This window comes from Gekko japonicus, unplaced genomic scaffold, assembly GCF_001447785.1.
Source record: "Gekko japonicus isolate JY-2015 unplaced genomic scaffold, Gekko_japonicus_V1.1 scaffold3230, whole genome shotgun sequence".
Taxonomy (NCBI): Eukaryota; Metazoa; Chordata; class Lepidosauria; order Squamata; family Gekkonidae; genus Gekko; species Gekko japonicus.
Window position 1 is genome coordinate 117,567 of NW_015177112.1, and position 15,424 is coordinate 132,990.

Consider the following 15,424-nt stretch of genomic DNA (forward strand, 5'->3'; position numbering starts at 1 on the left):
ATTGAATGTAACATGAGAATTATTTAACATGTGTTTAAAGAAAAATCAGTCATACACTACACACGGATTGTATGTGCATTCACTGTAACTTGTGAAATGGCTGCTTAGATTAGGGTTGGAATTCCAGTAACTAATGATTGACTAGTGTCAAACATCCTGTGAAGCCAAGAGCATGATTGTGTAAATGACAGCCTGCTTTTTAATAAAAAGTTTGTTATTTATAGTCCGCCTTTCTCATTGGGACTCAATGCTGATTACACAGTGTAAGTTAATACTATCAACAGGATGGGACAATGCTATAGGATTTGATTACAGAAATCTGAAACAAAGCATTTAAACATCATAGAATCACAGAATTGGAAGGGGCCATGTAGACCATCTAGTCCAAGCATCCCTAACCAGTGTTTGTCCAGCCGCTGCTTAAAGACTGCCATTGAGGGGGAGCACACCACCTCCATAGGCAGCTGATTCCACTGTTGCACAGCTCTTACTGTAAAAAAGGTTTCCCTAATATCCAGCTGGTACCTTTCTACCCTTGATTGCGAGTCCTATCCTCTACTGCCAACAGGAACAGCTTCCTGCCCTCCTCTAAGTGACAGCCCTTCAAATACTTAAAGAGAGCAATCATGTTCCCCCTCAACCTCCTCTTCTCCAGACTAAACATTCCCAAGCCCCTCAGCCTTTTCTCATAGGGCTTTACCTGCCTGGTGTGAAGGTAGTGGACATTATGCGTGGTCTAGATAGGCTGGTAGACAGTGCTGGGGAGGAGCCAGTGGTCATGGTACATGTTGGCACCAATTGTGGTCATATGGTCTTGGAGGAAAAATTTAGGCTGCTAAGCAGGAGACTCAAGGCTAGGACCTTCAAGGTAGCCTTCTCAGAAGTACTGCCTCTTCCACATGCAGGGCCAGCTAGACAGGCACAACCTCCACTTGTCCTGAGAAGGAACCAGGCTGCTGGGTGCTTAAAACCAAAAAGGTGGCAGAGTGGTTTTTAAACTAAATTCAGGGAGAAAGCCAACAGGAGATTAAATGTCTGTGGTTCAGGATGGTTCATTTCTAAGTGAAGGGGTAGCTGTTACCGTTCTAGAGGGAACTGTATTAGAACTGGCCAATGAGAGGGTGACAAACAATACTGACTGCCTGACAAGGTCCAGAGGCCTCAGGAGGAGGAAGAAGAGAAGAGATTGGATTTATACCCCGCCCTTCACTTGGAGTCTCAGAGCGGCTTACAAACTCCTTTCCCTTCCCTTCCCTTCCCCACAACAGACACCCTGTGAGGTGGGTGGGGCTGAGAGAACTCTTGACAGAAACTGCTCTTTTTCAAGGACAGCTGTGCCAGAGCTTGTGACTGACTCAAGGTCACATCAGCAGGTGCAAGTGGAGGAGTGGGGAATCAAACCCGGTTCTCCCAGATTAGAGTCCGCACACTTAAGCACTACACCAAACTGGCTCTCTGCTGCCTGAAAGGAAGGTTGCAGGCCTAACATGTCTGGGGAATTATATCAATTTAGGTTGATTTGGTGCATGCTCTTCATTTGAATGTTGGTCTGAGCATCTCTTTTGGGTGCTGCTAGAGCTGTGCTCTTCCTCATCATGTGCTGTGCCAGTTTTCCACTTTCAGGGGATAATATAGCAGATGTTTGAAAAATGGGATCCTGACCTGCTGCCTGAAAGGGTGTCACTTCAGTCCTCTACCAGTCACCTTCAGAAAAATTGTCTAAAAAGTTAAAATGCTTGATTTTTTTCCCTCTTGCACTGATTGTTTTTTACTTCGGATGTTTTCCTGAAACTTACTTAAGCTAGAAAACCTCGAAAGGCAAGGTAATAAAAGCCTATGGAAACACTGCAAGAAAATACACAGGATGCTTCTGTTAGTTCCCCACCAGGCTAGCTTCTTCAGTTGGTTTATATTTTTAAATGAGTAGCTTCTAGCCAGGACAAGTGCATTTTCTTCCCAGTGATACCTACTTTCCTCTCATGTATCTCCTGTGTTAGACTGCAAACTGCAAGAAAATACACAGGATGCTTCTGTTAGTTCCCCACCAGGCTAGCTTCTTCAGTTGGTTTATATTTTTAAATGAGTAGCTTCTAGCCAGAACAAGTGCATTTTCTTCCCAGCGATCCCTACTTTCCTCTCATGTATCTCCTGTGTTAGACTGCAAGCTCCTTAGTCCAGGAACCTGTCATCTTGTACTCTGAAGAGCATTAGACACAGAGTATAATTTCAAAGTGGAATTCCTTAAATTTAAGAGGAAACCTGGTAGCCTAGGAGCTTCTGTTTTCATGTTTACCTGCGTGCCATTAGCTTTACTAAGGAGCCTGAAGCCTCCCAGTCATGTATTCAGCAGTGAGACGCTGAAAAACAACTAGTTCAATGAACTTACCACACGATTATCACACTCATGACCTACATTTTCCTACTGTCCCCCTCAGGTTTATTGAAAGGTGGTGGTGGTTGTAAAATTGCTACATCATTGATGTACCAAGTGTTACCATTGCAGGCATTTACCTAAAAGGCATAACACACTTTCTGACGTTGATCACACTGCTGCTTATTGTTGGACTTTTATGTTAAACTTAGGCACATGATTTCCTGTGAGAAGTCAAGCTAGCTGAAGTGCTTTAAATAAAGATGCAGGCCTCCACCATCTTCCTCAAAAAAAGAACTAGTTGACTGAACAACAGCTGGTTGGGGTTTTTTACACTATTATAGTGAAGGAATTTTTCTAATTCTTAGTAGTAAATACTATTCATGCTGGGTGTGTATGCAGTCTGCACTTGAGGATCCTGCTGACGGTAGCTGGTCATTAGGTTCCCAGGGCAGTTTGGTGGCCATACCCTTGAAGCTGGTTATTTACCAACTTACGCAATTAGGCTTTAGAGAACCTCTACTGAATACATCCACAAGACTCACCCTGTTTATTCTTCTACTCAACAGAGTATTGTTAAGAGTTCATTTTATTCACATGTACAAAGTTAGGGAAGGTACAATATAAATAACACAAAAGCATTAGAAAAACGACACTACTTGAAAACATTCTAAGTCACGTATTGCTTCAAGCTTCATCCCCCGCCCCCCAGCTTCTGTCTAAAGTGATTTCAGTGCTCACAAAATCTAAGTGAGGGAGCTTCCTTTCACCACTACCTCTTGCCCTCTTTTTCTGTGTTAGGATTGTAAGCAGGAAGAAAGTTCAACTTTCTGTATAACTTTGCTGCCCTGGGTCCTAATCTGTAATTTGGTTTCTCTAGGTTAAAGACAAAAAGATATTCAGGTATTTCTCATACAGTCTTACCTGCACAGCTCACCTCAGGGTCACAACCCAACATGTTTTTGTGGGAAATGTAAACATTAATTCTAACATACAGCTAGTAGATATTATATGCTCCTAGTTGTATCCTGGCTCAAAAACAGTACTTTCCCTATCTACGCATAGAAGCACCAAGAAGCTATTTTTCAGTGCCAGTGAAGTCTGGAATAAAAATGCAGAAATGGCTCTGAACAGGTTGAAGTACCTATTGCTTAAAGGAAGTGGTTCTCAAACTATGGGATGGTCCCTGCTCCCCAGGGGCACATGATAGCTGCCATTTTGTGGGAACATCTATCATGGCCACCGGGTTGTTATTGCTACTAGCACTTTATTTTTATTTTATTTTATTTATTATGAGCTATGACTTGGTATGTTTGTGTTTTATATTTTTAATCCTTAATGTAAGCCACCCTGAGCCTGCCTGTGGCAGGGAGGGTGGGATAAAATTGAATAAATAAATAAAATATCTCAAAGAAGAACACGAGTTCTCAGGGAGGGTGAGGATTCTACAGTGGGCTGAGCCAGAGACACTTCCCTCCAAGCAGTAGAGAACAGATACTGCAGCTGGGGAAAAATTCCATGCCCATAATGGAAACAGCAAGGGGTGACTATGTCATGTGGGAGCTTCTGGACTTCTTCATGGGCCATTTTCAAAGAGATGGAGATGCCTTCTTCTGATACCAGTGTTAAATTTGTGCTCCACATCAAACCTCCTTCCAACTTGCAGCTGCTTGGTCCCCTAAGGAAAAGGATGTCCCAAGTTGAGAGAGTGCTTGAACAAGGAGCTTAATAAACACCAACTGCAATAAAATGTCACTTGTAGCCATGAACACTTAGTCACTGCAATGGAGATGGATCCCATGATCCATCAGCAGAAGGTGCCAACAATCACTCATCATTCTGGCTTTCCCCTTCCCCTGCACATTTTATTGCTAGGGTTGTGGGGTTGTGGAACCTCCATAGAACATAGGCTGTGTTCCTTTCTTCCTCCTCCGTGAGTGGAGATTCACAGACAGACAGGACAAAGCAATTTTGCCCTCACCCCTCTCCACCACAGCCTCCCACTCATATGGCTATTATTCCACATGGGTCTTGTGTCCCCAGAAATAAAAAGACTTCTTGGGGAGAAAGGAAAGCTATGAAAACCAGGAATCCCTGCATGGTCCACATGCTGGATCTAACCCACTATTGTTCATAAGTATGGCCATGTAAAAAGAGAAATCTGACCCTTCGATGTTCATGACTTCATCATGGTATAAGACGTAAGAGTACAAAAACACCCGGCCATACTTCTATGTTTCACAATGGTGTTTCAGTTTGCCCTCCCACCATAGACCCATGTGACAGTTTATCAAACTGGAAGAGCAGATAAGAAAATGGTATTGTGAGCTGGACGGCTCCATGCATTTGGCAACTGAAAGATGTACTGATCCATCTTTCAGAGTTAATGAAGACAGGAGCCATAAATTGTATGGGAAACTTCACTAATCTTTTAAAAAAGGAGAGATCTCAGTTAAAAAATGCCACTGACAATGTCTCCATTTTACAGTTGTATTAAGAACAAAATGTACTCATACGCTAAACAATTCCAAACTTCAGATCATCACCACGATCTCATTAGCCCCCAGGTCTCCAAATATGCTCATCTACTGATTAGTCAGGATGGCTTTTTCCCATTCCCTGCTAACATGACTGCCCTAAGCATGTTTATCCATAAGTAAGTCACAATGACTTCAGTGAGCTCCTCTTAAGTGTGCTTAGAATGGCACTCATAAATCCCCATAAAGATGCTCAGCCAAAAACACAAATTGTCAAGGTTAAAAAAAACCTAAATCCCCATAAAGATGCTCAGCCAAAACCACATTGTCTAGGTTAAAAAAAACCAGAAACCTATGGCTGTATGTGCAAAACCACCCTGTATGTTCTCTCAGAAAACTATACACAAAATGTTGGTACAAGTTACATGTACCCTACTTATTTTCAAAGGATCCTAAAATACAGCAAATATTCATCAGGTGGAAAGTGCTACAACTCTATTGGGAAACTTGTGATCATTGTGCTTTGGGGAGTGAAATCTGATGGGAACTTAAAAATAACATCACTTAACCAGTTTCTAATGCTACCTTTCATTTAGAAAAGAAAAGACCTTTAGGACAAGAAAAAAAAAATTCATATACCCCTCTGAGTTCCTTGTCAATGCAACAAATTGTTACAAATCCTCAGGCAAAATCAGTGCTTTAATTCCGTAGTGAAACTGGAGATACGGAACTAGAAAGATGAAGGGCCAAGATACCACCATTCCTTGGAAAAGCTGCAGTAAGGACACCTGAAGATGGAGCAAAAGCTAAAATCAGTAAAGGCCAAAAGCTTTCCACCACAGCCAGAGAAAGGGCAAGTGGTCCACATTAGGCAGAGTACCTGATATATCCTTGAGAAGAAGAGTTAACAACTCAGCTCAAATTTCACAAAATTACTGAGGTGTGTTTGGAGATCAATACCAATTACACAGAAAAGTTACCCTCTCAAATGTCATTTTACTGACACACAACATTCTTGGAAGAGATTCTGCTATTGTGGCCATATTGGAAGAGATTCTGCTATTTATGGCCACAATAGCAGAATCTCTTCCAAGAATGTTCTGTGTCAGTAAAAATTTTATTCCAAGTAATATTTTTATTTCAAGCAGATCACCAGTTTGGAGTCTGCAGGGCCGGCCTGAGATTTTTTGGCACCCTAGGCACCACCACCCCTGTGCACCCAATTACAGGGTTGCCAACCTCCAAGCGGGGCCTGGAGAGAAGGAAGTCCAACTTCTCTCCTCCTTTGGAGAGGTGGGGAGGGGAGTCCCGGGCCAAGCCCGTGCGTTCCCCCTAGACCAGCTGCCCCCCCCCTCGGCTGCCTCCCCTCCCATTGGTCCCTGATCCACTGCAGGTTTACTCGGAAGGAAGTCCCCCGTCATGCCACGGGACTCACTCCCAGGAAAGTGCCCTCTTAGGATTGCAGCCGTGATGCATCTGATTGCCAAGAGGATCTGGGGTGGAGGTTCCATTCGCCTGCATTTTAATTTTTTGGACAAAGCTCCCTCAAGGAGCGAACCCGAGCCAAGCGGACATCATGGGTGACTCCGAGGGCGCTTTTGAAGCGGCGCCAGCCCCTTTAAGAGAGCAGCCGGGGGGGGGGAGACTGTTGCAAGCCAAAGCGGAGCTGTTTGTTTGGTGAGAGCCCGGCAGCTGCTGGGAGCCTTTCAGGGGGGGAGAGGGCAGCGAGCAATCTCGCCTCCATTGGAGCAGCAGCAGCAGCAGCGAGAGCTTCCGAGCTCGAGAATTAGGAGCTCAAAGTTGGTGCGTTGCAAATGCAAAGGTGGCGCAGAGACGGAGGCGCAGGAGCCAGATTGGGAGTTGTTGTTGCTGCCGCCGAGGCCAGACATCTTAGGCGAGCAAGGAGGCAGCGGTGAGATTTCTGGGCACCCAAAACAAAACACCCCATGTTGGGATTTACAAAAGTCAAACCCAGGCGGAGGGGGAAGGCGAGGCGGCCTTGCGCTCCCCTTTCGCGTGCCCCATGCCACGCAACTGGGAGCAGCAATGGCATGTGGGCTTTTGGTGTGGGGGGGAGGCACAATTCGGCACCCCATCCAGGGCCCGGCGCTCTAGGCGAATGCCTAGTTTGCCTAGTGGGTGAACCAGCCCTGGTAGTCTGACACTTTAAAAAGGTCAGCAAACATACAAACACTAAGCATTAACCAAGATTTGTCACATTCTATAATCACCAATGGCTTCTTCCTCTGATCTATACAGACCTGTTTTTAGGAAGAACAGAGACATGTTATATGCTTTGGAGAAGTACAGCAAATTTGCCCTGTCTACTCAAGTCCTATATGTACCACGTGGAATACACACCAGCTAGATCAGACTAGTAGCAAAGTCCAATTCAGAATTTTAGAAACTGCTAACAATGTCAACCTCCAGAAAACTATATAACAAAAGTGTTTAGAAAATACATTTTGGTCCAGCCAGACAAAGCATTTAAAATGTGTCACATTCCAGTTCAGTGGCAACAAGTCCATATTACCATCAATCACTGAACAGACCATCACTACGGGCTAATGATTGTCTATATCGGTCATTTGGTACGGTGGGTTTATGACAGCAACGAAACGCAGCTTAAAATACAGTCACAGCACATTATAATCTATTTCACTGACACTGACAAGTCCAAATGGTCACAAAACTCAAAAACTGGAATGTAAACGTGAAGTCACTATCAAGACTTGTGAAAAGTTTCAAAATTCTCAACGTGAAGTCACTATCAAGTCACTATCAAGTCCAAATGGTCACAAAACTCAAAAACTGAAATGTAAACGTGAAGTCACTATCAAGACTTGTGAAAAGTTTCAACATTCTCAAAACACCTGTAGTATTTCAAACTCACAGTCCCCAACAGCTAGCTATAAGGAAACCTTGGCTATTCATACTGGCCTGCACAATCTGATCCTCCAAACCAAGTGGATGCCACCTTCGTCTGACGGAGGCCATTGGAAACCCGCCCTACAGTGCTGGAGGCCTCCGTTTGGCTTAGCAGATCACGAGGCAGATGTCCCCTGTTCCAGGGTGAACCACATCACATGACAATGCAACGGCATTAACACCCCTCAAGGAATTTTTACAGCAACCTTCTTTGTACAGTGTAGCAGCAACCCAATACAGAAAGTTTATATTAGTTACAATTTAACTCTCTTAAGTTCATGATCACTTTTTCTCTGGATCAGGGTTGAAGGCTATATCAATACAAGGGGACAGCGTATTAGTCAAGGAATTCTTCTAGGGAGTTTTTGGCTCTTTAAAAAACCTATGTTCAGTGTAAAAATCTAGAGAGATCAGAAGTCAGCTGGAAGTCAATGGAAACATCTCCTGCAAGACATTCTTTTAAAAGAAGTTGTCCGGAAGCTACGTGGGCAAGTACAGCTCCCATGAGTAGGAATCTGGTTCTGTTTACTGCAGTTCTGCTTACTGCAGAGAGAGAGAAAAACCAAAATACAAACAACAAAACAAACTGCTAGAAAATCCTTTTGTAAAAGCCTTGCATAAGTAGTTTGGGGCTTTGCACCGGTATCCTGAAAGCATTGGAAAGCGTTTTCTGAATTAAAAACAGACGTCCAATCGAGCTGTGAATCACCGCGCTCGAGCCGAGTAACACCTCATGTATTCAGTCATCCAGGGATTGTCCGGGCCGGAGGATTTTGTTCTCCAGGTTCTTTCTACTTCTGCTGAGTGAATCCGCCTCTGAGACAACTTCCTTTTTTCTACTTGCCTTCTGTTCTTGGCTCTTAATGCCGATTCATGAATCTGCCAGAAATATTTTAAGTGTTAGCTGGTTTTCTAGAATATTCAACTCACAAACTATTTGCTAGGTTCATCCACATGTAGAATTCTCTTTGAGGTGACTTATGCCCCCCCCCCTTTGAAAACTCTCATTCCCCAGTAGGAGACTGTTTTATAATACAAAGAGTTCAACCAAATCATTCTACTATAATTCTCTCCAGCTTTTACCATAAAATTCCCTGCAGTTGTTACCATAAACAGGAAGTAAGCAATATGTGCCAAGTACACACCCACCTCATTTTTGTACTGGGGGAGAATTACCCCTAAACTTATCCTTAGCTATGCCCACCCAAGAATTTCTTCTGATGTCTGTTAACACTGCTGGATTCCCACACCTCTTTTATTTGCATTATGATTCTGAACATTAAAAGGACTTGGAACAGGAGCAGTAAAGCAATGGATATCCTACCTCCTTTTGCAGTTTGGATCAGAAATTGGATCAGAAATTAAGAAAATTGCAACCAGTCAATATATGTTGCCATATTTTAAAACGCTGACGTTCTTTTAGGGGGTACATGCAGGGAGGGACTATAGAAGACTTTCATGCTCACTGAAAACTACAGAACTTTCAAGAGAAACATAGGTCTTACTGCAAAGTCCTCCTATATCACTAGTGAGGTAGAATGGAAGTGTTTGATATATTGCCCTTGCCAAACAGTACAATCGTACTGCCCTTTAATTAAATTTAATATCAAGGATATATACCTCTGTTAAAAAAGAAATGTAAGAGGTTAAGTTGACACTTTAAAGTTGCAAGACATATGTCACCAATAACCATTGGCATTTCCATTCTATAAGGTCATAAAACTGTTGCCTCCAAAGCTTCATCCAGCTAAAACCAGATGCTGCTATTGTTCTTTAGGGTACTGGTTTAGTAGTCAAGATTCTAAACAACTGTAAAGAAATTCAACAGCTTTCATCTGCTATGGGTAATAAAGCCAACAACAAGGCCAAGTGTGCTCAGGATTTGCTCTGTTACTAGCAAACAGGCCATTTCTGTAAGCAAAGCTTATCCCATATTTTAAAAAAAATTACTCTGCAAGTAGATTCAGGTGGACATATTCTTTGTTGGAATGGAAGAGTCAGACTGTCCTTACATAACCAACAACAGGTATATGCACTCACATTTATATATATTTTCATACAACCAAGGCTGTTTCCCTATCAACTGAGACAAATCCATCACCAACTTGAACCATCACCTTTACTCAATTCTCCCTCCATCCTTTCCCAAAAGGGGCTTACTTGGACAATACCCAAAATCTGAGGGTGTGCTGCAATATCCTTGAATTTAGAAACTACACCCATATATACAGCAGGAATCATCAGACTGAAGTTAACTAGGATCAGAAAGAGTGGTCAAATATGATGTGCATTGGCCAATCATATGCCTGCTTCAAAGCAATTTTCATACACCGCCAATGGATAATGAACACACGGGGGCAAAAAATCAGCCCAAAGGAAGCCCAGATGGTAATCTGAGGAGGCAGATCTTAAACTTTCAGTGTTTCTACTTAACTTCACATGGTAATTGGAAGCATTCAAAAAGCTAAGTCAAAAGCATATGTATACCTTTCTTCATCTATTAATAATCATAAAAGAGCACAGGGAAGGAGTAATTGCCCAGCTCTTGAACTAGCCTTATTATAGATGCCATTTCTTTGACTTCTGTAGTAACAGCCAACCGCCTAGTTCCCTTTTCGCCCTGCACACCAATTGTCTATTCAGACAAGCTTAGCATTACCAATTTTAGTGGTCATCTCCTTTTCGCCATCAAGCTGCAGCCGACTTATGGTGATGACCAGTGTTCCCTCTAAGCTGAGTTAGTGTGAGCTAGCTCTCATTTTTTTTTAGCCTCCAGCTCACACATTTTTTCTTAGCTCAGGAAGGATGGCTCCAGAGCAAACTAATTTATGCAGCAGCCAAATCGCTTGCTCACAGCTTTAATGCCAGTAGCTCACAAAGCAGAATTTTTGCTCACAAGACTCCACACCTTAGAGGGAGCATTGGTGATGACCCCATAGGGTTTTCAAGACAAGAGATGTTCAGAGGTGATTTGTCAGAGCCTGCCGTTGCATAGCAACCCTGGCATTACTTGGTGGTCTCCCATCCAAATACTAATAAGGACTGACCCTGCTTAGCTTCTGAGATCTGACAAGGTCAGGCTAGCCTGGGCAATCCAGGTCAATGTTTCAATGGTCTAATCCTGCCTAAATTCACTTTGGCTTAATCAGAGGCCCCGTTGATTTCTCCCATAATTCTGTCAGCAGTATAAGAACAAGCTTTGTCAAATCCAACATATCAAAGGGGCAGCGTTTTAGTTAGAACTTACAGCTTTCCAAGGTCACTCAAGTCCCAAGAGCCTTTGGGCCATTGCTAAATTCGAGCTCATTCTGTCTCAGGGCACTTGGTGCTAACTGCCTGCTGTTTTTATAAAGATTAATCTTTCCCTCAGATAAAGAATAGGCCATGTTTCTAGGAGAGCTCCTTCCACAGCAGCACTGAAATGGCAGCCAGAAACAGAGAGAAAAAACACCTTTGCATTAAATCCGTGTCAGCAAGCACAATTCAATGTAATCTGTAAAAAAAAGACTAGATTAGATTTAGCTTCAGAACTGTACCCTTATTCAATAGATGGGGTAGCCGTGTTGGCTTGAAGCGGCAGAACAAAGTTTGCGTCCAGTGGCACCCTTAAGACCAACTCAATTTCATTCAAGGTATAAGCTTTCGCGTGCCAAGCACACGTCTTCACTTATGGTCAACATAAAAGTGTAGTTATGTACAGACTGACATCACTCCGATTTCAAGGGCAGAACTAACTATGATATTCCATTCCATAACATATGGAGTTCCAGGTAAACCAGGCATTCCACTATGGTCCTATATACACAAGTCCCTCAATGGGATAAGTGAATTCTTGCTACACTAGGCACCTTTCTAACATGGTTCCCATTATGGAGAATGGCAAAAAAAAAAAAAGGCAGCGATCTGCGGGGCATGAATTCAGAATGACCATGAGGCATGTGCTGCGGCAGGCAGTTAGTGAGCAGGACTCTGATTCCGATCTCCACCAGCAGCCCTGGGCACGCAGGCAGAGGGGGAGGAAGTCAGAGGCAAAATCATGACAATGGAGAGCAATGCTCCCTCTAAGCTGTGGAGTCTTGTGAGCAAAAATTCTGCTTTGTGAGTTACTGGCATTAAAGTTGTGAGCGAGCGATTTGGCTACTGCATAAATTAATTTGCTCTGGAGCCATCCTTCCTGAGCTAAGACAAAAATGTGTGAGCCGGAAGCTAATAAGCAGTGAGCTAGCTCACACTAACTCAGCCTAGAGGGAACACTGATGGAGAGTAGTGGCTGGATCAGTTCTCAATCAGCTATTGTGCTGAACAAGATAATAATGGCACAAAGGGACAAAAGGGGAGTTCTAGCTTTAGGCTGCAAAAATTATGCGGGCCAAGACAGGAAATGCAGGGACCAGAAACAGCCTGGAATAGTGATGAGGAACTTTTTTGGGGGGTGGGGTGGGGGAAGATTTTAGAGAAGAAATCAATCATAAGCACATAGCTAAAGTTGGCTTACTTCATTGGCTGAGGCGGATGCACAGACATTGTGAGTTTTCTGACTGCCCGTATCAGTCTGTTTTTCTCCCCAGCCATACAAAGCAAATGGGTGTTTTGCTCCCTTTGGTCTTTCTGTCCTTTGAGGACTTTTTGCTTGTCGTCTGTCCCCTCGGCTGGTCAAGGCACTGCGACTTGGAGAGCTGCCAGGTTGATGACTTGTTGAACTGTTCCTTTCTTTCCCTGCAGACTTCTTTTCAGGTTCCTTAATTTCAGCCTTTTCTTCAGCTTTTTCTTGCTCTTCTTCCTCTGAAGAGAGTCAGAAATAGATTTAGCTTTAGCCTACGAAACAGGACAGTCAGTTGGTTTTTTGTTTGTTTGGGGGGGGGGGTTGCTGTCAAGTCACAGCTGACTTATAGCAACCCCTGGTGGAGTCTTCAAGGCAAGAGACATTCAGAGGTGGTGGTGCCTCTGCTTCACAACCCTGGTATTCCTTGGTGGCTTCCCATCCAAATACTGCCCAGTCCCAACCCCACTTAGCTTCCATGAGCTAGCCAGGTCAGGAAACAGCCAGTTAACACTGCTCATTTACTTAGTTCTTATCTTCATTTATCCACACTGCAGCTGAGACTAAGTCCTGCTTGGCACAGGATCCACTACAGACCAGTGCATGCATCAGATTCCATGTGTATCTTCTGTTAACCCTGCGTGCTGGAAAGGGAATGTTTCTTTACCAAGGGAACAGATGTGGTTTGGACACAGCAGTAAAGGAGGGGCATTGGTGGTCAGGGGAGGAGTAGCACAAGGTCCAGGGGCTTTCTCAGTACAAGAAGTCAGATAAAAAATGGCCGCAGGTGTGACCTGTAAAAGAACTGTAGCTCCTTTTCACACCAATTTGGCTGGCATTGCAAGTCCTGCAGCTGGCATGCAATAGTCTTTGCTACTGCCTTCTGGGGGAACTGGGGGGAAGGGTAGAGAATAAAAAGCTTATGCAGTTTTTAAGATGCATGAAACCATAGCAACAACTTACATAAACAGCTGTGGATCCATGCGAGACTCACTAGTACAGTTAAGGAGCTGCCAGCAAATCCTGAACATGCTGCACAAACAGCAGTTTTCAAGGCAATGGCTCATGATACTGCTGCAACTGTCATCTAATGAGAAGCAACAGAGAAGGCAAAAAAATCAGTGCTGCACAAACTGAAGTTTTATACAGGAAATGTCTTTCCCACCAAGATATCAGTTTGACATCCATCAAAGGTCAAGGGCCATCTCAACGAGTGCCATACTTCTGTCAACATTAAGTTCCAAATACTTTAACAATGAAGCACAGTGTACTAATAACTTTAGGCTCCATCACTGGGGTCAGGCTTCTGCAACCTTTCTCAGCAAAGATGCATTAGTATTAACATTGGTCTGGTAGTGTTTTATCATGTTATTCCACCGTTCATCGTTATATCTAGTGGCCGTGCCCTCTGCATGTTGCTTTCATTTGTTTTCGTTACTTGCTCATGTTCACTGTTTGTGGGAAGTGAACCACACTCAATGCCCTGAGCATTTCACCTTCCCCTTTTAAGAATAGATTCCAGCCCTCCCATGGGAGGGAGGGAGGGAGCCATGCACCCAGGCTCCACCAGTGTTATAACAGCACCACACATTACATTTTCAAGTGTACATACGCAGAGCAAAGATCCATAAGATGTGTGGGACTGGCTACGGCTCCCCACTGAGCATAGAAGGGTTTACTACTTTGTGTTGTAGGAAACAGATTCTGGATTTTCTGCCCTACAGAAAATTATGCCAATTAACTCCTTCAGCATCTTGCATCCCTGGGAGTAAATGCAGCAAAATCAGAAGCTTTGCTGAAATGCATTTAATATGTTTCTAATTTTCACCTTTTTAAAGGAATGTGTGTAAATTCTTTCAAGATATTACTGAAAACAAAAAGGCCTTATGGCAAACTGTCTTTCAGACCTGTTTGTTTTGGCTGTAATGGGGCTACTCGGGAGCCTACTGAGCAGGCCGGTGTGTCCCTCAGCATGTGTGATCATGCCAGGATCTGACACACTTTCAGGGCTTCTGACATGCTCCGGGTGAGGCTACCAACCTCCTAGTAGGTGTTCTAAAGCTGATGAGAGATCAAGGTGCTTTGGCTGAAATCCCAAAGACCATTATCTAAAGCTGGCTTCACTTGTGCCAACAGAACTAAAGCAAAATATGCCATCATGGCAGAAACTTAAAAACTCATTACTTTGCACCTTCCTTTTTAAGGCAGCTGAATTCTAGGATGGGAGGGAAGGTAGCCTGGTACAGCCTGATCTCATCAGATCTCAGTAGCTAAGCAGTGTGGGTACTCGGAAGAGAGACCACCAAGGAAAACTCTGCAGGGGAAGGCAATGGGCAAACCACTTCTGCTTCTCACTTGCTTTGAAAGCCCCTTGCTGGGGATGCCATAAGTTGGCTGCCACTTGACAACACTTTACACACACACACACACACACTTTACACACAAATCCCTACACACACTCTAGAATGGACTGAGACACATTTGGCAGTCCAGTCCTTTGCAGGATTAGACGCACCTAGCTCTATTCATTTCATTAAGTATATTGACCTTTACATGGGGTCTGGCTGCCTATTACTATAGCCCATTTCATGGCCTGGAGACTGTAGTACTATACAATACTGACAAATCCAACGTTTCTACAGAATTTGTTAACGAACACAAACGTTGCAGAGACCTTGTCTCGTTACTGGAAAGAAATCAATCCTGCACTTAGAGGATTATTTTAAGCATAAAACATGGATCCAGCTAGGCCCCGTTTTCGAAGCGCGGGGCTGGAAGGCGTCTGTTTCCTTGCGGGCAAGAGGCTGAGCGGTGTCTCGGGAGCAGCCCGGTTTCCAAAAAGACGCCCTTGCGTCAGGCTAAGAGGGAGGGGGGGCAGAAGAAAAGGAGGGAAGGTTTGAAGCGAACAGCCGCCCAGTCGCCGTGCCGTGATGAGGCCTCGTGAGCGGCAGAGAGCATCTCCTGCCTCCGACGGAGGAGGGGATCGCTGCAGTGTGAGAGCCGCCTCCCCCTCCACCGCCTGCTCCCCAAATCCCTACATGGGAGGTCCCTTTACGCCCAAAGGTCGTAAAATGTTGGGGAGGGGCGCTTGGCTTCCAGCTCCCTAGC

At 44.0% G+C, this 15,424-nt stretch overlaps 1 protein-coding gene across 1 annotated transcript in view; it reads right to left on the minus strand.

Annotated features, from left to right (window-relative positions):
* Positions 1-8,226: 8,226 nt before the first annotated feature.
* CCSAP (centriole, cilia and spindle associated protein) overlaps positions 8,227-15,424 on the minus strand; it is an 8,062-nt gene continuing 864 nt past the window's right edge. The window contains exons 2-3 of the mRNA XM_015428308.1: positions 12,272-12,558; positions 8,227-8,655 (exon numbers count right to left, since the gene is read on the minus strand). Of these exons, the coding sequence (XP_015283794.1) occupies positions 8,482-8,655; positions 12,272-12,558 (461 nt within the window). The 3' untranslated portion in view covers positions 8,227-8,481. The remainder of the gene's footprint in view (positions 8,656-12,271; positions 12,559-15,424) is intronic.